Consider the following 27,738-nt stretch of genomic DNA (forward strand, 5'->3'; position numbering starts at 1 on the left):
CCCATGAAGTGATGGGACCGGATGCCATGATCTTCATTTTCTGAATGTTGAGCTTTAAGCCAACTTTTTCACTCTCCACTTTCACTTTCATCAAGAGGCTTTTGAGTTCCTCTTCACTTTCTGCCATAAAGGTGGTGGTGTCATCTGCATATCTGTGGTTATTGATATTTCTCCCAGCAATCTTGATTCCAGCTTGTGCTTCTTCCAGCCCAGCGTTTCTCATGATGTACTCTGCATATAAGTTAAATAAGCAGGGTGACAATATACAGCCTTGACGTACTCCTTTCCCTATCTGGAACCAGTCTGTTGTTCCATGTCTAGTTCTAACTGTTGCTTCCTGACCTGCATACAGATTTCTCAAGAGGCAGATCAGGTGGTCTGGTATTCCCATCTCTTTCAGAATTTTCTACAGTTTATTGTGATCCACACAGTCAAAGGCTTTAGCATAGTAGCAACCACTTAATCACTCTGTGCCTCAGTTTATCTGTAAAATGGGAAAAATAATGCCTGTCTCTAGGACTATACCATAAATGTTTACAAAAGAACTCTTTAATAGTTAAAAGGCCTATAGAAGTTCCAGTTGAAGAATAGAAATAAAATATAAACCACTTCAGAATTAATGAAGAACTGGGATTGCAGACCTCCCTCAGATACAGGTATAGTCTGTAGGTTACTCTTCTAACAGGGTGGTATTCAGTGTCTATGGAGCAGCCCCATCTCTGCCTCAACATTTTTATGTGAGTGGATTTAGTTAACCATGTATATACCTGTCTTCCATGGCTAACACTTTCCTTCCTATTCCAGAATGAATGCACACCCTCAGCTCAACTTCCCAGGAGGGAAACCAACTGTATGGCTTAAGAAAGAAGAAAATGAGGTGGGAACCATGTTTTTGTGCAAGGACAAGTTTTGAGATTGTTCCCTTGAGACAAGCTTGAAGCAACTGAGACTTAAATAGGACCCTGAGAGAGATGGTATCAGTGAAATATCATCTCAGTTGGTGCTCACCGTAAACCAAGCCATTCCATTGGACAGGGAGACCTACCAATGTTGTGCCAGAAGCCAGAAGCTGGATATCCACCTTCAGGGCCATTTTTGTCTATATGAGTCATAGCTGAGCTTCTGATATCATCCCAGTGCTACCAGGTGGGATAGTAAGCAGGGTCACAGATAGAGACAGTAGTTATTTCAGGTCCTGGATAGGCAGTAACCTTGGAAAAAGAGTCCTTCCCATTACTTAGATCCTTTGGCATCACTCCCATTGGCAAATGCTGCCTTTCCTCAAAGCATAGATACAAAGGTATCTCATTTTGTCTTTAGTTTATAAATGGATAGGTGTCTTGAAGAACATTTAGTCATAAGAAATAGAAACCTGGACTTGCCTAGCGGCACAGTGGCTAGGAATCCACCTGCCAATGCAGGTGACATGGGTTTGATCCTTGGTCCAGGCAGATACTACATGCTGCAGAGCAACTAAGTCCATGTGCATCAACTCCTGAGCCCACAATCTAGAGCCTGCAAGCTGCAACTACTGAGTCTGTGTGCTGCAACTACTGAAGCTGGTGTGCCTAGAGCCTGTGCTTTGCAACGAGAAGCCACCACAATGAGAAGCCTGTGCACCGCAATCAACAGTAGCCCCGCTTCACCACAGCTAGGGAAAGCCTAGCAGCAACGAAGACCCAACACAATGAAAAAAAAAATTTTTTTTATTTTTAAACTTTATAAAAAAAATTTTTTTTAAAAGAGTAAATCTTAAGAACTTTCATTAGAAAAAAAAAATCTATTAAAAAAAAGAAACAGAAACCCACTCAAATTGTCATAGATTTGGGGGGCAGGGAATAATAATAAGTAAAGCAAGCCCTTGTGAGTTCTGGAATCAGAAATCAGAAAACCAACAGAACCCCAGTTACTGTCTCAATCTCTCTGGGGTAGGAAGCCCTCTCATCTCTGCACATTTCCTTCGTGTATGTTCCCCTGCTTTGTCACTGCTTTGTGTGCATGTGCTCATTGTTTCAGTCGTGTCCTACTCTTCGTCGACCCCATGGATCATAGCCAGCCAGGCTCCTCTGTTCATAGATTTTTCCCAGCAAGAGTACTGGAGTGGGTTGCCAGGCCCTCTTCCAGGGGATCTTCCCAACCCAGGGATGGAACTCCCGTCTTTTGCACTACAGGCAGATTCTTTACCTCTGAGTCACCAGGCTTTAGCACAGCCTAAATATGGTCACTCCAACTTCAACTTTATATATGACTTCCTCCTATTCCCAGACAAGGGAGCAAGTCTTCAAAACTAAACTATGTTCTAGCTAGAATTCTATACCCAACCAAACTACCAGTTAAACACGAGGAAAGAATGAAGACAGTTTGACACACAATGACTCAAAAAAAAAAAAAAGTGCTTCAGTAAACCAAGAAGGTGAATCAGTACAGCGGATAAAATGAGATCATCCAGGAAATGAGAAAACTAATAGGGGGAAGGGGATAAAGAAATTCTAGAATGAATAAGGGCCCAAAAGGGTAATTGGTTGTGAAGAAAACAAATGATAGAGGGCTCAGAAAGATCTCTAGCGGGTGAAATGGAATTGACAGATCATCTTTCTGAAGGTCTATGATAGATCTGATAAAGGATTAAAGATATGGATATGGAAAACTGCCTATTTAAGATGACCATCATCTCCAAGGAAAACACTAAATTTCACAAAAGGAAGCACAATGGTAGCTCACAATTTGGCTCTGTAATAAGTAACATTTACAGAATCCAAATTATGTAAAAATAAATGAAAATTTGTGATATAATGATTTTTGAAAGATGCAGAGAAGGGTAGAGGTTTAAAAGAACTATACCCTCATTTTCTATAACACAAAGTCAGTAGACAATGTCTAAACTTTATCATCAAGAAGTGGCAGTCTTAGGGCTTTGTGTAGGAATATGGTAAAACACCTCAAAGAGTTGATAACGGATAAAAGGACACTATTATTTTTTATGAAATTTCACATACTATCCTTTTGACTTTAAGAAAAACAGATCTAAAGTACACCTACCCACCCCCAAATAGAATCTATTTACAATGCAGGAGACCTGGGTTTGATCCCTGGGTTGGAAAGATCCCCTGGAGAAGGGAATGGCAACCCACTTCAGTTCCTTGCCTGGAGAATTCCATGGGCAGAGGAGCCTGGTGAGCTACAGTCCATGGGGTCACAAAGAGTCAGACACGACTGGTTGACTAACACTTCACCCCAAATAAAAACCTATCCCAGAGCCTTTTAACAAATATTTTCATCATCACCTACAGTTACTAGTTAATCCAAATTTTCTACTTCAGCCTAAGGGAATTTGTTTTCCTCCTAGCTTCCCAGTGTCTTCCCATCTGACCTAACTAGCTTAACATTCAGCACTTTCATTCTCTCCCTTATCAAACTTTCATCTCTACTGGCTTCTGTGACTGCTTTCTGGTTTTTCTACCTTTATGGTTATTCTTTTCTTTCCTCTGCCTGTTTCCTCCTCCTGCCTCTCAAACATGAAATTTCATTCAAGGCTCATTCCCCACTCCTTCGCTCTTTTCTACTATCTCTCCCAACTTCTCACCCACCCTCGATTTAAACCTGCAACCCCTTGCAACTGACCCACAAATCAACTCTAACCTCTTTTCTAAGTTTCAATTAAAAAATCTACCCTGACAACTGACTCCTTGTTCTTGAATGCCCTACCATTTCCTCACTCAAAATCAAATCTGAGACCATATTTTTGTCCATGATTCACAGTCATAACCTTGGTTCCTCCCTTTTCCTCTTTCCCTATCTGGTCAGTAAGTACTACTAGTTCTTTCCCATATTCATTCCTTTCTTTCCAAAGGTATTTTCCAGGTCTTCAACATCTCACAGTATAGTCTCCTAAGTGGTAAACCCCAGATCTCAAATCTGCCCATGTATTTAATACATCCCACACCTACCTCAGGGCCCAGCACCAAGCTACTGCCTAATAAATGGTCCATCGTCCCTAAACACGATCTCCACCTCTAATCCATACTGCCACCAGACATCTAAAATGCAAATTTGTACAAACTACACACCATTCAGAGTTTTGATGTCTTTTCACTGTCATGCGGCAGTGAATTAGTTTAGCCTGGCCCTGGAGGTGCTCTATGAAATTTCATTCTACTACTTATGTGAATACTGTTCTGGTTAATCTCCCTAATGGAAACTCCTCTTTTATTCATCTGAACAGACTGATTACATATCCCAGGCACAGTGCTAAGCCTTGGAGAATAGAATGGGAGTATAAGGAAGCCACTGTCCTTATAATCCAGTATCTGTGTTCTCCTAATACCCCTTAAATATTTCTATTAATACCTGTGATGGTTCTCCTCAAGATAGAAAGCCTTTCTCATCCTCTCAGCATACTTAAGTACTACAGTCAGTAAATATGGATGCTCACCAAATGTGGAAATAAGGTTCTTTTTGGAAGGTGAAATAAGGCTAAAGAGGTAACAGATAATACCAATAAACAATGTCTACCATTTACTGAGTGTTTACTGTGTGCCAGGCATTGTGCTAAGTGATATATTATTTCATTTAATCTTCATGGCCTTTTGAGGTAGGCAGTATTCTTGTCACGTGACAGGTCAAGCTCAAAGGTAATCCGTGTAAGTTCACTCAGCTAGTAAATAGTGGTAAATAAAAATCCAGATCTATTACAAAACCCAAGATTTTAACTTAGACTGAACTGCTTGATTCACTCCAGAAGATGGTTTTGAAATGAGATTTGGGGACACTCAAATCTAAGGTAACTAAGCTATTTTAGCTGTTTCTCTGGCCTTTAGAGTTCCCTCAAGGTAGGCCGATTTGCATCCCCACTGTGACACACATAGATTCTATATTTATGTACTGTTGCTTAAGTACGTCATCACCACCACCCACAAACGTTAAAAAATACTTATGTGGGCAACTAATTATACTGAGAGGTATCCTTGGAGATCATGAAAAAGATGTCCTGAGATTATGCAAAAGGAGGTATTAATTTTCAAAACTTTCTCCTGATCCACTGATTCTCTTCTGGACTGCATAATGGTACTGAAACACAGAGGACACCCTGAGTTTGGCCACAGTAAATGTGTTCTCAGCTCAGGTTTCCTGAAAGAAAAGTCTGGATGATGCTGTTCACCAGCCTGGTGACCCTTCAAGGGATGTTAAGAAGAGCCTTAAGCGCCACAAGAAATGAGGGTCCTATACCTTTAACATCTTGATGCCTCTCCAGGAGTGGAAAGGAAGCCCAGAATGGGACAGTGAAATGCTCCCCAGGCCCTGGCTGTCCACAAGAAAACATAACATCAGTATGAGGGCAGAACTGGTCCAAATGGACTAGTGACTGCATACGAACTAGGGGAGGTAGATGAATCAGACTTTCCATTGGGCAGGTCACACCTACAAGGAGAGAAAGCCTGTGGGAGAGGCAAGCAAACACCCCCAACTTACTGGATGAACAAAAGGCTGTAAGTTGAGGCAACAGATGTTTGGCTACAGTGTGAAGATGAGAAAGGCAAGAAACAGACTTGGTCTGGAGGTGGGTTTTAAACAATGCAGCTCTTTAGCAAAGGATGATGGTCAGTCTGAGTACATAAAACACTTGTAGTTGAGTCCTCTGAGCATCAGTGTGAATCAGTTTTCCCTATTAGATTAAAAAAGACACTGGAATTTGCAATGATTTACCATTTCATGTCTGTATAATCAATAACTGATACAGGTTTTTGCCTCTCCTCGACATCCTTAATTTCAAGCCTATTGAGGCCTTCCTCAAATCAGTAAGTAATACTTTCCAAGCGCCACCAGAATGCAAGCTCTATAAATATGGTAAGGACTTTGTCTTTTTTACCCCAACAAAAAAACAGTATCAGGCACATAGCAGGCTCTTAATATATTTGTTTAAAGAATTTGTATGATGGGCTAGGCTTTACAAGGTGCTTCTAACCTCACAACCCTTCCAGGTAAATATTCCCTGATTACTCACCAGCAAACAGGTATAAAGAGGTTAAAGGTTGCCCCAGTGCACAGGAATTAATAAGGACCGTCTCACTCTAAAATCTGTGCTCTCAGTGATCACCTACTACATGCTAAGCAACTTCTCTCTCAACTCCATCACCACTCTCCCCATTTTGAGACTGCCTCCTCCCATTTCCAGAAACAGGACTACCTAACACTCTTACTTCAGCCCTTAACCTAAACTATCAAAAGACAACAAAGACCTAATCTGTGCTCCTTGGCAAGCATCTGCCAAACGTAAGCCTATGCCAGCTTTCAGGAGGAAACTGGTGAATATCAAGCAGTCTGACCCTTCAGACATAATTCTTTATTGAATCCAAATCCTCTCAGATGGCTATTTTATTGACAAAATTAATTTTAATTATTCATACAGATTAAAAACTTTAAAGAGGAAATTTGTTTTAGCCATTCAACCTACTAACATTTATGACTCCCAAGTTATGCTAGAGGAAAAAAAATCTCTAAGCTCTTTTCCTTTTTCTAGTCAGGTGAAGAGAATGAACTTTGATAGTTCATTCCTTTCATCCCTCTCTCCCAACTCAAGACTCAGCAGAATTATGGATGTGGTAGTGTTCAGTAAAACAAAAACACACATTTTCTCAGACCCAGAGAAATGACATAGGTCAAGTTACTATGCATACATGTGACAAAAATGAGGGAACTTTCCTGGATCTCTATGCCTCCCTCAATTCATGAAGCTAATTTCAGTAAGTGTCTCTGTCCTTTCACTGTGCATTCATTGCTATCCATGGAAAACCTACCTTGAAATTGAATGGCGTCTATTCCTTCTTTGATTGTCCTACTTTCCAGCAAGGAGAGATCAAAGGTAGGCTTCTTCCCCACTTCCATCTGGATCATGCAGATTTCATAAGATTACAATTACAACTTTAAGCAGTAAGACACAACACATGTAAGACTTTCTTCCCTCCTTTCCTTGTCCATTCCCTCCAGTCATAAGGGTCTATCAAACACACATCCCAGCATGAAGTACATCAGGTATTTTGTTGCTATTCTTAAGTTTGTAGCATAATACAAATCTTCCTTTTTCTTTCTACAGCTTTGTAAGCTTTGTGCCAGAAGAAATTTTTTAAAAAGCTACAGCAAGAGAAAACTGACTTTCTTTAGCTGGGTATCTTTCACATCACAGTATACAGAGAAGGAAATAACAGGGAACAGGTGAAGAGAGGCTAAATATGCCAAGAATATGGGAAATATAAGATGGGCAAGTAAATGTATTCCTTCACTTCCCCTCCTCACTGCCAGAACAAACCTAACTTTTTTCCTACCTCAGTCACCAGTAAACAGTGCAGTTCTCACAAAAGCAGTTGGTATACAGTTCTCATTCAAATACTGGCTAAGTATCTTGTATTTTTGTACCCTGGAAGAACTTTTCCTCTATGTCCTCTGAACAAAGTCAAATAAAGAAGCAAGTCAAACAAAATGAGAACACCAATGTTTCTGGAAGACATTTTATTTGACACGGTTAAGGGAAAGTAGATGAAACAAGCAAACATAGTTAGGATAGGGGAAGAACGCCAGACCCAGTAACTGACTTGGCAGAAAATGAGGAAACAAAGAGACCTTGGTGTTGAACAGCATCCACGTAGCAGTACTGGAGGAAGAGGAAGGTTTATTTGTGTAGACTAGGTGCACCACAGATCCTAACTGTCCAGCTTCAATGAAATACTTGTCAACCTCTCTGATCATTTCTCTCTTTTTAAATAAACATCAAAGCAGTATTTGCAGCCTTTTCTTTTCTCCCTAAGTTCAGAGATCCTTTTGTCTCTCTTTGGACAGATAACCTCTTATCATAGTTAAGCAGAGAGGTGGGGGCAGGATATTCCTGATAGGAGGAACTATATGAATAAAGAGGTGGGAACACAATTCAACCAGGGCTAAATGGCAAACCATCAAAGGGAAACAGACACCTTACCTGTGATCCTTGGCCAGGACCTGCAAAATGTGGGAGCTAAAGTTTATAGGAACAGAGGGAGAAAGGCTGAAAACAGATGGGTTAAGACCTTTATTAGTGATAGCATTGAACCTCAAACTAAGGATTTTGGATTTTGTTGTCTTATGGAGGTAAAAAGACTAGGCATGAAGTAAAAAAGCCTTAATTCAAATTCTGACTCTGCAACATACAGGCTACATGTCTACGTGTCCTTGGGCAAATGAAGTTTTGAGATACTATTTCTATCTATTTCTATCTACTTATCTGTAATATGGCATATTTCCTACTTTATCTTCTGTTTCCATAGGATTCCTCTGAGAATCAAATGAGATTCTGGATTTTAAACCCAGAACCATTGGAATTCTGACTAAAGTCTCCAAAGCTTTCTCCACTATAGTACACTCACTTTAATCTTTATTGACCTGTTTTATGTACTAGTGCTGTTCTTTTTACTGTATTTTAAGTTTACATGAGTGGAGATGTCTTTTATTTTTTTACTATTCAAAGACTCTTCTGAAACTACTCCATATTATACAATTGCTGGAAGTCTCACAAAGAAGCCATATCCAACTATACAAAAAGTTTTTATCCATTGTGCTGTGCTAATTATAGCCTACATAAAAAAAAAAAGTCTGCAGAAAGGACACATGATTACTGGCCAAGTTTATCAAGACATTCAAGAGCATTAGACTACTAACTCTGACTTGAACTAAGCAGAATAAATAAACCCAACAGTAAGTCAGGGGTCCCACTTCTAAAGAATTTATTTATTCGGCTTATTTCAAGACAGTTAAACAGAAATTTGAAACACTTATGTCTTGACTTTCAAAGTTTATTAATTCCACTGATTTCAAATAAGCCTATAAATTTCCATGCATGAATAAGTACTCTTCTGGACACACATCTAAACTTCAATCTATATGAGTGATTCATAATCCAAGGAATTTGAACCTCTGTAAGGCCATGCAGTTACATAAGAAATCTGTATAAGTATTATCTCTAATATATCTTACAAATAAGTAATACTTCTCTTCAACTGGATGTAGATTCTTGTGTGACTAATAAAGACAAATTGATTTAAAAGCATTACTAAAAGCATAGCAGCTTTTTGCTGTGTGTTCCAGCAAGATACTAAAACTACAATTATAATCTTGTTGGGAGGGAATCTAATAATTTTTGGACCTCAAAAATGATACATCTTATTAGAAAAAGAATCATAAGCTTACATTTCATGATTTATAGATATTAAGTGTTTCAGGTGAAAGAGGAAAGGTAGCATATAGACTTCACTTCTGGGAACACCTTAAGTGTAATTCGGCAAAACACAAAGTTTATATGTAAAAAATTTGAAACTTGAGTGCCTATAATTCCACTTATCTGGCAGGTATATAAGAGATCAAAACCTCAATAGTGTCCACTGGATAAGACGTTTTAATCCTCTCTTGATCCTGGAAAAGATCTCTGGTTGTACACTTTGTATTCTATACATTCTATTTTAAAACCCACGGCACAGCCTGCTGGGATGCTGACATTCCTGCAATCTACAATTCCCCGCCCCCAATAGGATGGACACCTGTGATATGTTTACCTCAGTGTTCCCCAACCTTTTTGGCACAAGGGACTAGTTTCATGGAAGATAATTTTTCTACAGATAAGGCTGGGGAGATGGTTTCAGGATGACTCAAGAGCAGTACAATTTATTATGCCTCCACTGATCTGACAGGAGGCGGAGCTCAGATGGTTATGTGAGGGGGACTGATTGTAAATACTGAGAAAGCTTCACTTGTTCGCCTGACACTCACCTCCTGTTGTGTGGCACAGCTCCTAACAGACCACGGACCAGTACTGGTCCATGGCCCAGGGGTTTAGAACCCCTGGTATACCCCACCAAATCCTTCCCCCAACTCCCAACATCAGAACTTATGCTAGATTCTTTCTGGAAACTTATAGTAAGAGTACTCTCTCCTGCTAGTACCCTCAAACTCCCCAATCTCCACTGGTAAATTTCTGCAAACTGCACCTTTATCTTCCTACTTCTCTACCACAGAGACCAACGGGATTTCCCCTAACAATCAAATATCTATTCATCAGCCCTGCTCCTTTTCCTAAATCTGTCTTCCTTCACAGATGTCAGTGGCCTTCCTAGATCAGCTCTAAAAATCAACTCTGAGGTGGTGTCTCTCACTTCTCCAAACCCCAGAGGCTGTTTTGTTATTGTTTAAAACAGACACACTATGATCCCCTCCTGATTAGTTTTTGTTAAGTTCTGATAAACCTGTATTCCTTGAGAAACAGCACTTGGACACCAAGAAGAATGAAACTGAAGCACACAGAAGGTCATGTGAGAAGTCAATTTGTCATCAATCATTTATCAAGAAAGAAATTTTAAAAACAAGACAAATGTGTTAGAGTTCACCTAATTATAATACAGGAAAAACAGATAATGAACACCCTTTCCTCAAAGCCATTTATTCTCAACCTTCAAAAATGATAACTCTAGTGAAACCCTTTGCCACATACCACATAACAGGATGCCTGCCCAAGCCAACAGTGCCCCAAAATATAGAAGTATAGAGACACATGAGCCTAAGGCAGGTACAGTGAGGGAATCAGACTATGAGGCTCCAGCCCTCTGCTGTACCCCTGCTCACTTTATCTATTTCAGTGCCCACCAAATCCCTTCTTCCTCCAGAGTGAAATGTGCATATATCCATGTGCCTATGGACACACACACACAAATGTTCAATATAAAGACATAAACAAGGAATTTTTCTAATAATTATTTAATCCAAGTGAGACTTGGGGGGGAAACAAATTCTTCTCACCAAATCTTCCAACTTGAGAAGTAACTATCGGACCAGACAGAGTACTGCTTAAGGAAAACACTTAACAAGTATTTGCTCATTTGTTATGTAGCAAATGTTCACAACTAAGGAAGCTATTTGGACTCTCCAGGTTTCCCAACTCTTCAGAGAACTGGCAATAAGAGGAATTTTGAGGGAAAATTAATTGTGAATACCAGGATTAGTCCTTCTCTCTGTTGAAGATAACAGTTAAATGTTCATCACTTTGCCCTGCCCAAACAACTGCCTAGTTCTAATTCATCTGGAAACTACCTGAGAAGCAATAATCACTCGGAGGCCAGCGTGGAGCTGACCTACATAACCTCTCAACTTTCACGTCTACCAATCTCTAGGAAGTCTCTCCTAATTATGTGCTAACAAAATTATTTCCCTTATTTCAAATTATAATGAAAAAAGATTAAGAAGAAAAAGACATTTTATGAATGAGAAAAAAATCTGCTTATCTCTGCATGGAACTCAAAGGGTAGGCCATTTAGTACAAATGTAAAGGCCTCAAGTCTAATGACTAAGATTTGAAATTGCAACTTTCTTCTACTTGCTTTGATAATGAGTGAAAGCTGAATCGTCTCTCCTAGTAAGGCTGACTCCTAGTAAGGCTCCAGTTTCCTGAGTCTGTAAACCTTCAGGCTGTAAAGGAATGAACACCTGAAAAGTCTGGGTTATGGAGACTTCTGCTTTGGGCACTGTATCAAACTGTGTTTGGATCCATAATCATGTGGCCCAATTCTTTATAATAAATCTCTATATACATGTACACACAACCTTATGGTTCAGCTTCTCTCAGTTCAGTTCAGTTCAGTCGCTCAGTCTTGTCTGACTCTTTGCAACCCCATGAATCGCACCACGCCAGGCCTCCCTGTCCATCACCAACTCCCGGAGTTCACTCAGACTCACATCCATCAAGTCAGTGATGCCATCCAGCCATCTCATCCTCTGTCGTCCCCTTCTCCTCCTGCCCCCAATCCCTCCCAGCATCAGAGTCATTTCCAATGAGTCAACTCTTCACATCAGGTGGCCAGGGTACTGGAGTTTCAGCTTTAGCATCATTCCTTCCAAAGAAATCCCAGGGCTGATCTCCTTCAGAATGGACTGGTTGGATCTCCTTGTAGTCCAAGGGACTCTCAAGAGTCTTCTCCAACACCACAGTTCAAAAGCATCAATTCTTCAGCACTCAGCCTTCTTCACAGTCCAACTCTCACATCCATACACGACCACTGGAAAAACCATAGCCTTGACTAGATGAACCCTTGTTAGCAAAGTAATGTCTCTGTTTTTGAATATGCTATCTAGGTTGGTCATAACTTTCCTTCCAAGGAGTAAGCATCTTTTAATTTCATGGCTGCAGTCACCATCTGCAGTGATTTTGGAGCCCAGAAAAATAAAGTCTGACACTGTTTCCACTGTATCCCCATCTATTTCCCATGAAGTGATGGGACCAGATGCCATGATCTTCGTTTTCTGAATATTGAGCTTTAAGCCAACTTTTTCACTCTCCTCTTTCACTTTCATCAAGAGGCTTTTGAGTTCCTCTTCACTTTCTGCCATAAGGGTGGTGTCATCTGCATATCTGAGGTTATTGGTATTTCTCAAGGCAATCTTGATTCCAGCTTGTGCTTCTTCTAGCCCAGCGTTTCTCATGATGTACTCTGCATGTAAGTTGAATAAGCAGGGTGACACTATACAGCCTTGACGTACTCCTTTTCCTATCTGGAACCAGTCTGTTGTTCCATGCCCAGTTCTAACTGTTGCTTCCTGACCTGCATACAGATTTCTCAAGAGGCAGATCAGGTGGTCTGGTATTCCCATCTCTTTCAGAATTTTCTGCAGTTTATTGTGATCCACACAGTCAAAGGCTTTGGCATAGTCAATAAACCAGAAATAGATGTTTTTCTGGAACTCTCTTGCTTCTTCCATGATCCAGTGGATGTTGGCAATTTGATCTCTGGTTCCTCTGCCTTTTCTAAAACCAGCTTGAACATCAGGAAGTTTGCAGTTCATGTTATTGCTGAAGCCTGGCTTGGAGAATTGTGAGCATTACTTTACTAGCATAACCCTAAAACACTCCTTACCTAAATTAACCTGGAAGTCTGAGGTATTTCCTATTCTTTGAAGAAACACTACAGATTCATTAAGTAGGAGGGGTCTTGGAAACAGCAAAAAGATTTATCTCCTTTATCTAAAAGAATTTTTAAAAAGTGAAGGAAATTTCAGATAGGTTAAGATTGATGCTCTCTGCTATTCTTATATTGAAAAGTTAAATCCTTATCCAGCACTTTGTTTGCATACCTTTGTAAAGCCACTCAAGAGTCTTTCTGGTTGTCTAGTTTAGATTAGTTCAGTCGCTCAGTCATGTCTGACTCTTTGTGATCCCATGCACTGCAGCATGCCAGGCTCCCCTGTCCATCACCAACTCCTGGAGCTTGCCCAAACTCATGTCCATCGAGTTGGTGGTGCCATCCAACCATCTCATCCTCTGTCGTCCCGTTCTCCTCCTACCTTCAATTTTTCCCAGAATCAGGTCTTTTCCAATGAGTCAGTTCTTTGCATCAGGTGGCCAAAGTATTGCAGCTTCAGCATCAGCCCTTCCAATGAATATTCAGGACTGATTTCCTTGAGGATTAATTGGATCTCCTTGCAGTCCAAGGGACTCTCAAGAGTCTTCTCCAACACAACAGTTCAAAAGCATCAATTCTGCACTCAGCTTTCTTTACAGTCCAACTCTCACATCCATACATGACTACTGGAAAAACCATAGCTCTGACAAGACAGATCTTTGTTGACAAAGTAATGTCTCTGCTTTTTAATATGCGGTCTAGGTTGGTGATAGCTTTTCTTCCAAGGAGCAAGCAACTTTTAATTTCATGGCTGCAGTCACCATCTGCAGAGATTTTGGAGCCTAAGAAAATAAAGTCTCTCACTGTTTCCATTGTTTCCCCGTCTATTTGCCATGAAGTGATGGGACCGGATATCATGATCTTAGTTTTCTGAATATTGAGTTTTAAGCCACCTTTTTCACTCTCCTCTTTCACTTTCATCAAAAGGCTCTTTAGTTCTTCTTAAATTTCTGCCATAAGGGTGGTGTCATCTCCATATCTGAGGCTACTGATATTTCTCCCAGCAATCTTGATTCCAGCTTGTGCTTCATCCAGCCCAGAGTTTCTCATGATGCACTCTGCACAGAAGTTAAATAAGCAGGGTGACAATATACAGCCTTGAAGTATTCCTTTGCCAATTTGGAACCAGTCTGTTGTGCCACGTCTGGTTCTAACTGTTGCTTCTTTACCTGCATACAGATTTCTTAGGAGGCAGTTAAGGTGGTCTGTTATTCCCATCTCTTGAAGAATTTTCTACAGTTTGTTGTGATCCACACTGTCAAAGGCTTTGGCATTGTCAATAAAACAGAAGTAGATGTTTTTCTGGAAATCTCTTGCTTTTTCTGTGATCCAAATGATGTTGGCAACTTGATCTCTGGTTCCTCTGCCTTTTCTAAATCCAGCTTGAACACCTGGAAGTTCATGGTTCACGTACTGTTGAAGTCTGGCTTGGAGAATTTTGAGCATTACTTTGCTAATGTGTGAGGTGAGTGCAATTTGCGGTACTTTGAATATTTGATTGTGCAGTAGTTTGAACATTCTTTGGCATTGCCTTTCTTTGGGATTGGAATGAAAACTGACCTTTTCCAGTCCTGTGGCCACTGCTGAGTTTTCCAAACCTGCTGCCATAATGAGTGCAGCACCTTAACAGCATCATCATTTAACTGGCATCATTTTAGTTCTCTAGTTGTAAGTAAAAATACACCTTCCTGTCCTGGCATCAGTTCACTTCAGTTCAGTCACTCAGTTGTGTCCAACTCTTTGCGACCCCATGAACCACAGCATGCCAGGCCTCCCTGTCCATCACCAACTCCCGGAGTCCACCCAAACCCATGTCCACTGTGTCAGTGATACCATCCAACCATCTCATCCTCTGTCATCCCCTTCTCCTCTTGCCCTCAATCTTTCCCAGCACCAGGGTCTTTTCAAATGAGTCAGCTCTCCGCATCAGGTGGCCAAAGTACTGGAGTTTCAGCTTCAACATCAGTCCCTCCAATGAACACCCAGGACTGATCTCCTTTAGGATGGACTGGTTGGATCTCCTTGCAGTCCAAGGGACTCTCAACAGTCTTCTCCAACATCACAGTTCAAAAGCATCAATTCTTCTGTGCTCAGCTTTCTTCACAGTCCAACTCTCACATCCATACATGACTACTGGAAAAACCATAGCCTTGACTAGACGGACCTTTGTTGGCAAAGTAATGTCTCTGCTTTTGAATATGCTGTCAAGGTTGGTCATAACTTTCTTTCCAAGGAGCAAGCATCTTTTAATTTCATGGCTGCAATCACCATCTAACAGTGATTTTGGAGCCCAGAAAAATAAAGTCAGCCACTGTTTCCACTGTTTCCCCATCTATTCCCCATGAAGTGATGGGACTGAATGCCATGATCTTAGTTTTCTGAATGTTGAGCTTTAAGCCAACTTTTTCACTCTCCTCTTTCACTTTCATCAAGAGGTTTTTTAGTTCCTCTTCACTTTCTGCCGTAAGAGTGGTGTCATCTGCATATCTGAGGTTATTGATATTTCTCCACAATCTTGATTCCAGCTTGTGCTTCATCCAGCCCAGAGTTTCTCATGATGCACTCTGCATAGAAGTTAAATAAGCAGGGTGACAATATACAGCCTTGACGTACTCCTTTTCCTATTTGGAACCAGTCTGTTGTTCCATGTCCAGTTCTAACTGTTGCTTCTTGACCCGCATACAGATTTCTCAAGAGGCAGCTCAGGTGGTCTGGTATTCCCATCTCTTTCAGAATTTTCCACAGTTTATTGTGATCCACACAGTCAAAAGCTTTGGCATAGTCAATAAAACAGAAATAGATGTTTTTTTGGAACTTTCTTGCTTTTTCAGTGATCTAGTGGATGTTGGCAATTTGATCTCTGGTTCCTCTGCCTTTTCTAAATCCAGCTTGAACATCTGGAAGTTCACAGTTCACGTATTGCTGAAGCCTGGCTTGGAGAATTTTGAGCATTACTTTACTAGCGTGTGAGATGAATGCAATTGTGTGGTAGTTTGAGCATTCTTTGCCATTACCTTTCTTTGGGATTGGAATGAAAACCGACCTTTTCCAGTCCTGTGGCCACTGCTGAGTTTTCCAAATTTGCTGGCATATTGAGTGCAGCACTTTCACAGCATCATCTTTTAGGGTTTGAAATAGCTCAACTGGAATTCCATCACCTCCACTAGCTTTTTTCGTAGTGATGCTTCCTAAGGCCCACCTGACTTCACATTCCAGGATGTCCAGCTCTAGGTGAATGTGAGTAATCACACCTTTGTGATTATCTGGGTCGTGAACATCTTTTTTGTACAGTTCTGTGTATTCTTGCCACCTCTTCTTAATGTCTTCTGCTTCTGTTAGGTCCCTACCATTTCTGTCCTGGCATATCCAGATAATAACAAAACTTCCAGGCTAACATCATTTTTTGAGATAGCTGATACTGTCAATATTGTTTTACTTGAAAACCACAACATATTCCAACTTCAGTTGAGCCCATCTCAATGGCCATTCACAATATACCTCTTACGTCCCCTCAGACTCATCATCTCTCCCCATTCAAAGCCAATGTATATCTCTGGGTTACATTTCAATAACCATAGTAAACAGTTCACATTCTCCAAAAACACTCTCTCTACAGAGGTATAACATAAGAAGCTTATGAGAAAACATCTCATTCTCTCTGGGGCAAACCTGAATCATACCTTATGGTCACAACTTTTAGAGGCAAGCTATTAATTCAGCATTAAATTCTCCCACTTTCTCTCTTCCCTCCCCTATTCCTCTATCCTCTACTAAATTACAAAGATATCTCTAACCCCACCCCTCATGCCCAAAACCAGTGTGTGACAGACTCCTAGCCAAGAAAGAGACTCACCAAAGACTCATCTTCTTGTTTTGATCATTCCAACCATGAAGGGCTGATTAGACCACACCAATGGTGCCCCTCTTGTCACCATTTTTGGTGCACCAACTGTGGTTACATGTTCCCATCATTTATTTTTAAGACTTTGAAGTTCCAACAACATTCTTAAGCTTCTCCGTTTATTCAAACACTTAAATGCACCAAAGAGCATCTGCATGTACATGGGACACAGGCTGAAAAAAGAAGGCCTATCTCTCCTAGGCCAAGCTGTTTCAGCATCATCACAAAAATCAATATGACTCCAAGTATAGCCAGAACGAAGCAAACAAAAAGGTTTCAGAGATGATAAATGAACTTTAAAAATTAAAATGAAACAACATAAAGTCTCAATTCCTGAAGACCAATGAATTATAAAAAAAACATGAATCAGCTGTAAAAGCAGTAATAAAATAATCCTATTTCTGTGAAGGAAATTACTTTAAGGTCCCCAGCATAAACAATGAGCTGAGACTCACTAAAAAACCTTAGAACCAGAGATTTCAAACATCTCTCTTTTGTGCCTTTATCCTGCCCAACTTATTCCCAAAAAGGAACCAGAATCAGATTCCTACCAACATAAGACTCTTAAGATATGTCATTTGTCATGTTGGTTTCTGCAGAAGCTGCATCTTACGAAGTAGTCTTTAAAAATAAAAATGAGAAAACCAAAGAGTACAATTAGAGGCCTTCCCACTGTAACTTTGTTTTGATTTGCTCTCTAAAGATTTAAGAAAAAAAAATCATTAGTCTCAGATTCCTGATTTAATATGACCTCACTCCATGGCTAACGTGGCCAAGAGTAGATGTTTCTGTACAATTAAAACAGAAGCACTTTATCAGCAGGACTTTACGGCTCTGGTTCCACTGTATTTACTATAAAGTACACTAACGATGGTGGAGGTTGAAGAAAGAGGTGAAAACAACTGTCACAAGGTAACATAACAGACAGCATGACCCTAGGTAGACTTTAAGGAACCAATTCTATTCTGGCAGGGGAAACCCACATAATTAACCAATTCTATTCTGGCAAGGGAAACCCACATAATTAAGTTTCACACTTACAAAATTTTATCACTCTGAATTCAGGAATAAGAGGCATTTGGTTCTAGATATAATTCCATCTGTAGACACTAACTTTAAATTTAGAGAAGAAAAACACTCAGTGAATTAATATTATAAGTTGGGGTTTCTTAAGTGATTCCTAAATCCACCTACTATTTTTTTTGCATTGATACAATTAATAGCTGTGATAGGAGGTCTACCATAGCCCTGGCTCAGACGTGGTCTTTAGTTTCAGAAAGTCCATCGGTCATGTAGCTGGCTGTCACTGCTAAATCTGTTGCTTGCAGAAGCCCCGGATCTCTGTGTTTGCTGAGTAGAGTCCTCACCATTTAAGCTCTTCCTACATACAGGACATGCGTCATGCTGAAACAGAAAGATATAAGTCCACGTGAACATGCCTGACCTGAGAAGCTGGAAGAACTAACTAAACACTTAAGAAACCCTGACAGTTAGCAGGTAGATAAACAAAAAGGGCATGCATTCTCACAGAGTACCCGCTGGGCTTCAAGTGTAACCCCAGGACATCTCCCAAATAGAACTTTTAACAGAACTGACAAAGAATTCAAGGCGGCAACTTAACAATAGCTAACACATACTATCAAACAGAACTAACTAGAAACAATGACCTGAGATGGTCTAGAGCAGGGGTCAGCAAACTTGCTCTGTTAAAGAAAAAATAGTAAATATTTCAGACTCTGCAGGCCATACCGCCAATGTTTCAACTACTTAACTCTGCTAAGGGAGCACAAAAGTAGCCATAGACCATCTGTAAACAAATGAGCATAGCTGTGTTCCAATGGAACTTCATTTACAAAAATAGGTGCCAGTCCACAGAGACCTATAGGCTGTAGTTTGCTAACCCCTGGTCAGAGAAGTTCTGAACAGATTAATAATCTAAAACACAGTAATGTTGCTACTAGGAGTTAGCCAGAAACTAAAATCTGATTTGCTTGGCTCTCCACTAACTGTTAATTATGCCCTTACTGATCCCCCCCAAGACATGACTGCCACAGGGGCCCCATCACAGATGAGAGCTGTCTGTACTTACGAGTTCTAACCACGGCACAATACAACTGCTGTGAAAGTAGTGGTTGCAGGGTAACTGCCGGACTTCCTCCTCAACTGTGTAATCCTCTTTGCATACTGGACACTCTAAGCCCTTATCTGTTAGAGGAGGAAATGCCTTTTAAAATAAGCAAAAAGAAGGAAAAAAAACCTAGCCTAATGTCTTTACCAACCAAAAGGATACAAAGAAAAAACAAAGTGCATCTAGGGTGGAGGCAGAGAAGCAGCAGAATTTTATTTCAAAAGGGGGACAGAGGTGGTAACAGCCAAGGATATGAAAAGGACTGATGAATGGGCCCATTCCAATAAGGTCCAGACAGCAACTCTACGAGGTCTATTTTTCAACATAAAGAGTTGGAAGAACTGGGGCTTAGATTATCTGTTAAGTAAAACAGGAAAAACATCTTCTCAAATGTGTGAAAGCCTCCTGGCAGTTTCTACTTAGGAAACACTGGCAATCTGTCCACCACGACCAAAGGACTCATCTTGACAATCTTAGCAGTTCTCATTCAGTGCGTCAAGCCACTTTCACTCTACTACTTTCGACATTACACATCCTATTTCATCATGGTTACCCTAAAGCCTTTTTAACAAGTTGTTTATTAAAAGTTGTACCAAGAGGTGCTGCTACAGAACTGCAAGGCCCAAGGGTAAATCAGGCTCCAAGTCCAGAGACCGGAAACCTTCTTCTGAGAGAGAATGGCTACAAACTGAACTAGGATTACCAAGCTGCAAATTCCAAGTTTCCCAAGTTTGGCTAATAACACCAGCTAGTCTATCTCTCCGGAGAAGGCAATGGCATCCCACTCCAGTACTCTTGTCTGGAAAATCCCATGGACGGAGGAGCCTGGTAGGCTGCAGTCCATGGGGTCGCGAAGAGTTGGACACGACCGAGCAACTTCACTTTCACTTTTCACTTTCATGCATTGGAGAAAGAAATGGCAACCCACTCCAGTGTTCTTGCCTGGAGAGTCCCAGGGACGGGGGAGCCTGGTGGGCTGCCGTCTATGGGGTCACACAGGGTCGGACACGACTGCCGCGACTTAGCAGCAGCAGCAGCAGCAGTCTCTCTCTCCAGCAGCCGGGGTATGTACGCTACATGCTCCACAGTATTCACAGCATTTGGAGTAAAATACCACTTAAAAGATTCACTCCCTCCTCTCTACTCCCACAATGTTTGCCCTAATTTCAGCGTTTACTTCTCATGCCTGCTGCTGCTGCTGCTAAGACGTTCCAGTCGTGTCTGACTCTGTGCAATCCCATAAGACGGCAGCCCACCAGGCTCCCCCGTCCATGGAATTCTCCAGGCAAGAACACTAGAGTGGATCGACCCCATGGACTGCAGCCCACCAGGCTCCCCCAGCCATGGAATTCTCTAGGCAAGAACACTAGAGTGGGTTGCCATTTCCTTCTCATGCCTAGTTTACTGCAATAGCCTCTTAGGTAACAACCCTGACTCCAGGCCTGCCAAATATATCCTATACTTTGCTACCAGTTGGTTTTCCCTAATACCAGCTCCACAGCAATCCCCAGCTCATCTTTTCTTGGATTCTCAGTTGGGATCCCCAAAAGCAACAGATTCAAAATTAAAAACATCACATCACCTCCTTATCCAAACCAGGGCCTGCTCATAATTCTTCCATTCCCTGATGATGTCAGCACCACCTCTGTAGTTACAGAGTTGCAAAACTTTAGAATCATCTTTCCCCCTTTCCCCTCCTTATCTTATGCAATGATGAAAGCCTTTCTTCAAAAATTATCTGAGTCTACCCTTTCCTTTGTAGCACTGCCATCACCTGAACCCCATCAGAATGCTGCAATAGCCCATTAAGAATATTTCTGCTCCTTCCCTCTTCCAATCTATTTTAGATACTATCCTCCAAACTAATCTTCCCTAAAGATCACTCAGATTCCCTCATTCCTCCAGTTAGGGACCTACAGAATTTACCTACTACCTAAAACATCCAGCCCTAACTCCTCTGCCAGTTTCAGGGTCCTCTGCAATAAGGACCTATCCAGTCATACCTATCCAATTATACCTCCGATTCAAACATACCTCCCATCACTCCACAAATTAGATTCTATTTCAGATCTAATGAAGTTACACTCCTTATACCTAATGCAGACTCCACGTTCATACTGACATTCTTCATTGGTTCATACTTTGCCATAAACAGAATAATGTCTCTAAGATGGCCCATCCTGTCTTTTAAAATCTTCTGACTCTCTAAAGTAGAATTCATGGGGAAAGAAACTCCAAGTCCAAACTAATGTCCCTCAATACTAATTTTTTTTATGCTTATAAATAAAATAATATCTATGTCTAATGTACCTAAATATAGGGTAGATGTGAAACAAATTCCTAGCCTCCTATTTTTTCTCTTCCTTTTCCCCTAGAGTATCATTTGCTCAAGTACTTTTTATAATAACGTCTAATCATTTGGTGAGTTTTGCTTCCTCTAATAAGTTCTTCAAGAAATCAAGTTTTATATACCTTTGCACTTCTTTATTTCCTGCATAGCAGCTAGAAAAATAGCATGGTAATTGCTCAGGAATTACCTGGTAACTAACCCTAATGAAGGGATAGGTACCTTTTATATCTGGCACACAGGTAGGAACTTTAGGAGTCCTACAGTTTCATGGAAGATTTTTAATATAGTACATGGCTCAGATTCTGAACAGAGATAATAAAACAACAACACACATATGAAAATGAACCTACCAACTTGTTCCTGAGTTACTGTCACTGTTGGAAGAGATGTGATCTTTTCCTTGTCAGCTGGGGGAGGCCCTGTATTTTCCAGTTGTCCTAAAAGCTACAAAAAAAAAAAAAAAAAAAGGCAAAGAAGAAGTGGCAGACATCGAACTATCCCTAGGAGGGTGCTGCTCCATCTGAGAACAGTGCAGACATGAGAAATGTTAGTTGCTTTTGCTTCCACAAGGCTCTGAGAGGCTTGGGTTTGCCCTTTCCTGCTGCCAGAATAATTGCTTTACAATTTCAGAGTGACATTAGTATAAGCCTACAGACAGATCCATCATTGCAAGGCTCACCTCTGGGCATAAAGCAACTCTGGAGGCAGCAAAAGGGTTGTGATGTCACAAATAAAACTACACCTTAACAGAAAGTGATACTTAACCAGTTCAAAAACTTCATTTTGCTGAAAGAAAGAAAAAGATGAGAGTATGGAAAGTAGCATAAGGTAAGCCAAGAAATAGGTAAATTACTGCCTACAAGAAGACCTGGATATAAATGACATGCCTTCTAGTCTCAGCAATCCACAAGGGAAATGAAAAACCAATTAAATTAAAATAAACATAAACAAGTGGAAGCAATTATACATGGCATGGGAATACCTTTTTCTCTGCTTCCTTCCCCTACTTTGCTCCATCTAGCAGAAATCCCTGCTTCAACCTGTGAGGAGACCTTTCTTTTTTGTGAAGTACTTGTCAATAGAATCCTCATAGGAATGAACAAGAGGCCAAAACAGAAAATACTGTTTGTTACAGAAGTTTTTTCCTTTGGAGTTGAAGCTATCTTCTAGAAAGTCCCTAGGACCAAGAAAGTACATGGATGCTGAGCTAAATCCATAAACCATTTATCTCTTTAGTAAAACAGAAACCCACAAGCTCAAAATATTAGGGAAAGCAGAGTGACTGCCATTTCAGAAAGTAGCAGAAGGAAAGCAGGAAGCCTGTGGAACCATGAGACACACTGAACAGACACCCTCAAAAGGCAGCTCCTCACCTGGGTTACAATGGCATCAAGCCCTGTCTGACCCCAGGCATAGTCCCCAGGGTTGGAGTGCAGCATCCCGCTCCTATACATGAGATGAGACAGAGAGCATTAGATGGAGTGACCAGGCTCCGCCCTACACCACAGAAAAAGTTGGCAGAGGAATCCTGCTCTCTCTCAGAGCTGGCAAGTCACTAGTTCTCTAGAACTAAGTGGCAAAGAATTTCTCAGTGATTTCAAGGTCAAACAGATTATCCAGAGGCAGTCTCTCATTCTCCAGGAATTTCTGCTTAACTGTATGGAACATAAAATGTGAAGCTACCTAAAATACCACCTGACACACCAGAGCAAAAACAGTGACTCATTGCCTGTTGGTTAAAAGTTTGTCTCCTCTGTGCCCATTTAAATTAAACATAGATGGAGCTGCTTTTTAAGGAGATTTTTCCCTTCCTGAGTGGTCAAAATTGACAGCAAAGTTCCCTCATTCTAAGGGGCAGCCTGTGGCCTTACACAATGAGCAGCTTTCAAGTAGAGAAGCAGCCATAGCAGTGTCTCTCAATCACAACTTAGAGCAGTTACAAAAGGGATTTGGCAGCACCTCTTTCTGGAGCTGTTGGTATACCACCCTGCATGACAGATATCCAGACTCCGGCTGGAACATGCTTAAAGAAACTAGAGGCTGGAAAACAGGGTAACTGTGTGGAAGGACCAAGGTCCCTCTGAGCAAAGAAGCCTTCTGGGGTAGAGTAAGAAATGGCAAATAATTGTCCAGACAAGAAGACATTACATCTTTAACCTGTACAGTAAGTGACTGTCACTCTGTTACTGAATTTAAGCCTTTTGTTTCTTCTGAAAAAACCTTCTTACTTTGAGAAAAGGAAGTGAAGCAATGTTTTCAATTTCAGAAATTCTTAAGGAATAAAGTCTTCCCATATAATCTCCAAGAGAAGCTCACAAATCAGACACCAACCTTCGTAGGGACCACCTCACTCCCTACCTCAGCACGACCCTCAGACCTGAGTATGAATGGAATCAGACACCCTGCAGGACCAGGATGGCCCTCATCAGCCTGAATTATACAAAAATAAGTTCTGATTAAGTTTGGGCTCAGCAGACAACAGCAGTCTTTAACAGCCTGCCAATCACACCTATACACTCACCTGTGTAGCTCCTTTTGTCTCTCATTATGGCACAGATACTACAGTACTAGAAATTATGCTACTCCAGGAGAGTGAGACAGAAGGCAATTAGTTACTTACCAAGAAAATGGGGATCCAGGAATGAATCCTGCAATGATCTGTTGTAGTACTCTGTTGAAGAAAAAAAATTAGGTAAGACAACAGACTAATGAAAGTACTCGATAGATATCCATGGCTGACTCATCACCAACCCCTTCCCCGTAACGCAATGGCTTTTCACTGTATACAATAGCACCAGAAATCAGTCTGCTATCTGGTAGACTGTTACTTTGATATTATGGCTGTCTTCCTGAGCTATGCTGCCTTATATAATAATAGATTTTTATGAATTAAGCAGGAAAGGACTCTGACTGTATGGTTAGTGTTCAAACTATGATTCCTGGATCCTTGGAAGCAACATGAGAGGCTTAAAGAGATGCTAGGCCAGTGGGATTCTGGACCCACCTCCCTGCAACAAGAGTAGTTCCATTTTTATGTGTTACATACATTGTGCAAAATACTATTTAAAGGTACAGCATCCCACCCACCCCTTTATTTGGCTGTGCTGGGTTGTCTTTGCTGCTCGGGCTGTTTTCTAGTTGTGATGCTGTGTCTAGAGGTTTTTCATTCTTGTGGCTTCTCTTATTGCACAGCACAGGCTCTAGGACATGTGGGCTTCAGCAGTTGCAGCTCCAGGGCTCTAGAGCACAGGCTCAATAGTTGTGACATATGGGCTTGTTCCTCCATGGCATGAGGGATCTTCCCAAACCAGGGACTGAACCCATATCTCCTGCATTGGCAGGCAGATTCTTTACCACTGAGCCACCAGAGAAGCCCTAAAGAGCCCTTTTAAAAAAAATTCCATGATAGCTAACTAAGACACTCACAAGTTATTTTATACTCCTCTTTTGGGTATAGGTTGGACTTACTGACTTTTCTTTTTTTTGATGTACAACTGACATATAACATTGTATTTTTTTTTCAGGTACAACATGATTTGATGTTTGTATATATCGCAAATGATCATAATAAAACTAGTTCACATTCATTACCATACATAGTTATAAAATTTTACTTTCTTATGATCTACTCTCTCAGCAACTTTCAAATATACAATACAGTATTAAAATAACACTGTAATGTAATTAACAGTAATGAACTATAATCTATCTCATTGTGAGTTTCATTTACATTTCCCTGATAATACAGTCATTGTGCTATACATTATATCCCCAATATTTATTTTATAGCTGGAAATTTGTATCTTTTGACCCCCTTCACTGATTTTACTTATCCCCCAACCCCTGCCTATGGCAACCCACCAATCTGTTCTCTTTTATCTATGAACCTGGATACTGAATTCTCTTTTTTTTTTTTAAGATTCCACATAAAAGATTATATAGAATTTGTCTTTCTCTCTCTGATTTATTTCACTAAGCATGTCCTCAGGGTCCATTCATGTTGTTGCAAATGGCAAGATGTCAGTCTATTTTAGAGCTGAATAACATTCCTTTGTGTATGTGTACCACCATTTCTTTATCCATTCGTCCATCAGTGGACCCTTAGGTTGTTTCTATGTCTTGGCTATGGTAAACAATGCTGCAACGATCATGGGATGCATGTATCTATTCAAATTTGTACTTCTGTTTTCTTCAGATGAATATCCAGAAGAGGAATTGCTGGATCATGGGGTCGCAAAGAGTCGGACATGACTGAGTGACTGATCTGATCTGAAGGTAGTTCTATTTTTTTTTTTTTTGAGGAACCTCCATATTGTTTTCCACATTGGCTATACCAATTTACATTCCCAATAATACTGTAGAAGGGGCTCATTCCCTTTTCTTGACACCCTCATCAACACTTGTTATTTCTTATCTTTTTGATTATAGCCATTCTAACGGGTGTGAGGTGATAGCTCGCTGTGGCTTTGATTTGTATTTCTCTGATGATTAGTGATGGCGGAGCATCTTTTCACATGCCTGTTGGCCACCTATATGTCTTCTTCAGAAAAATGTCTATTCAAGTCCTCTGCATGTTTTTTAATTCAATGTTTGTTTTTATTGTTGTTGAGTTGCATGAGTTCTTTGTATTATTTTGGATATTAGTCTCCTGTTGGATATATCATTTGCAAATACTTTCTCCAGTTCAGTTGGTTTCCTTTTCATTCTGTTGATTTAGCCATGCAGAAGCTTTTCATAGTCTGATGTAGTTCCACCTGTTTATTTTTGTTTTTGTTGCCTCTGCTTTTGGAGTCATCCAAAAAAATCATCACCAAGACTGATGTCAAGGAGTTTCCTGCCTGTTTTCTTATAGGCATTTTACAGTTTCAGGTCATATGTACCAGTCTTTAATTCATTTTGAGTTAATTTTTGTATGGTATAAGACACTGATCCAATTTCATTCTTTTCCTTGCGGCTATCCAGTTTTCCCAACACCACTTATTAAACAGACTATTCTTTCTCCACTGTATATTCTTGGCTCCTCTGTCATAAACTAATAGACCATATATGCATAGATTTATTTCTGGCCCTCTGTTACCTTGATTTAGATGTCTATTTTCATGCCAATACCATACTGTGACTTACTTCTTTTTTTTATTATTAAAAATTAAATTTATTTCATTACCAAAGTTAAGGGAGTCAAATAAGACACAAAGACTTAAACAGATTCTTGCAAAAGATTCTTGTCTTATCCAACCCCCTGTTCCTGCTCCCGGGAAGGAATCACTTTCTGTGGTTGCTTCTGGCATTCTTAAATATTCATATTCCTAAGTACTATCATGATTCATTTGTCTCTTTATCAATCAGTTGTAGTCATTCACTTATTGATTTACTGATTTCCTCTTAGAACAGATGAGCATTTAGCTCTATGAGCTGATTACTCCAATCTCATCCTGTCCTCCAGCTACTCTGCTTTCCTATTCCAGACAGAGTCTGGTCAGTGATTCTGGCTATATCAGTAACAGTTGTGACTTACTTCTTAACAATAGAATACGGTAGGATAACTGTGACTTCCGAAAGTGGAAGTGGAAGTGAAGTCGCTCAGTCGTGTCCAACTCTGTGACCCCATGGACTATAGCCTACCAGGCTCCTCCATCCATGCGATTTTCCAGGCAAGAATACTGGAGTGAGGTGCCATTTCCTTTACCAAGGATAGGTCATAAAAGGCATTGTGGCTTCTTCCTCGCACCCTCTCATGGATTACTTTCTCTGGGAAAGTGCCATATCAAGCAATCCTATGGAAATGCCCACGTGATAAAGAACTAAGGCTTCCTGGCAATACTTAGAACAAACTTGTCAAAATCTGAGTAATTCCCAATTGATTCTTCAGATAACTACAGCAATGGCCAATGAACTGACTGTAAGTTCATGAGATCCTGGGCCAGAACCACCCAGCTAAGCTGCTTTCAAATTCCTGACCCACTGAACCTATGAGATAATAAATGTTTGTTGTTTAAGCCTCTAAGCTCTGGGGTAATTGTTATACAGCAATAGATACCTAATACAGATTTTGATACCCAGAAGTGAGTGCACACATGCTAAGCTGTGTCCGACTCTTTGAAATCCCATGGACTGTAGCCTGCCAGGCTCCTCTGCTCATGGAGTTTTCCAGGCAAGAATACTGCAAGAGGATTGCCATTTCCTACTCCAGGGGATCTACCAGACCCAGGGGTCAAACATGTCTCTTGTGTCTCTTGCACTGGCAGGTGGATTCCTTACCACTGGGCCACCTGGGAAGCTTGCTGTAAAAAAAAAAAAAAAAACCTAAAACGTGGGAATAGCTCTGGAATACAGCAGAGGGCAGAGCTGGAAGGATTTTGAGGAGAGTGAGTAAAAGTTTGAAAAGCCTTGAAGAAAT

General features: G+C 40.6%; 3 protein-coding genes across 6 annotated transcripts in view; 1 reads left to right on the forward strand and 2 right to left on the reverse strand.

Annotated features, from left to right (window-relative positions):
* The window catches only part of PDZK1 (PDZ domain containing 1), an 89,870-nt gene extending 79,265 nt beyond the window's left edge, over nt 1-10,605 (reverse strand). Inside the window, 1 exon segment of the mRNA XM_070367023.1 lies at nt 6,795-10,605. Coding sequence (XP_070223124.1) covers nt 6,795-6,891 — 97 coding nt within the window. The 5' untranslated portion in view covers nt 6,892-10,605.
* CD160 (CD160 molecule) lies at nt 605-5,776 on the forward strand. The gene is given in 3 exon segments (XM_070368697.1): nt 605-1,097; nt 5,042-5,137; nt 5,140-5,776. Coding segments are annotated over 3 exon segments (489 nt in total). The 5' UTR covers nt 605-805; the 3' UTR covers nt 5,241-5,776.
* A 143-nt stretch (nt 10,606-10,748) lies between the features above and the next one.
* The window catches only part of RNF115 (ring finger protein 115), a 72,611-nt gene continuing 55,621 nt past the window's right edge, over nt 10,749-27,738 (reverse strand). For all 4 annotated transcript variants that reach the window (XM_005898511.3, XM_070367016.1, XM_070367019.1 and 1 more), the window contains 5 exons: nt 23,962-24,012; nt 22,715-22,787; nt 21,692-21,785; nt 18,953-19,068; nt 10,749-18,267 (listed from right to left, as the gene is read on the reverse strand). In XM_005898511.3, the coding sequence (XP_005898573.1) occupies nt 18,136-18,267; nt 18,953-19,068; nt 21,692-21,785; nt 22,715-22,787; nt 23,962-24,012 (466 nt within the window). In that variant the 3' untranslated portion in view covers nt 10,749-18,135. The remainder of the gene's footprint in view (nt 18,268-18,952; nt 19,069-21,691; nt 21,786-22,714; nt 22,788-23,961; nt 24,013-27,738) is intronic.

Source organism: Bos mutus, chromosome 3 (genome assembly GCF_027580195.1).
Source record: "Bos mutus isolate GX-2022 chromosome 3, NWIPB_WYAK_1.1, whole genome shotgun sequence".
Taxonomy (NCBI): Eukaryota; Metazoa; Chordata; class Mammalia; order Artiodactyla; family Bovidae; genus Bos; species Bos mutus.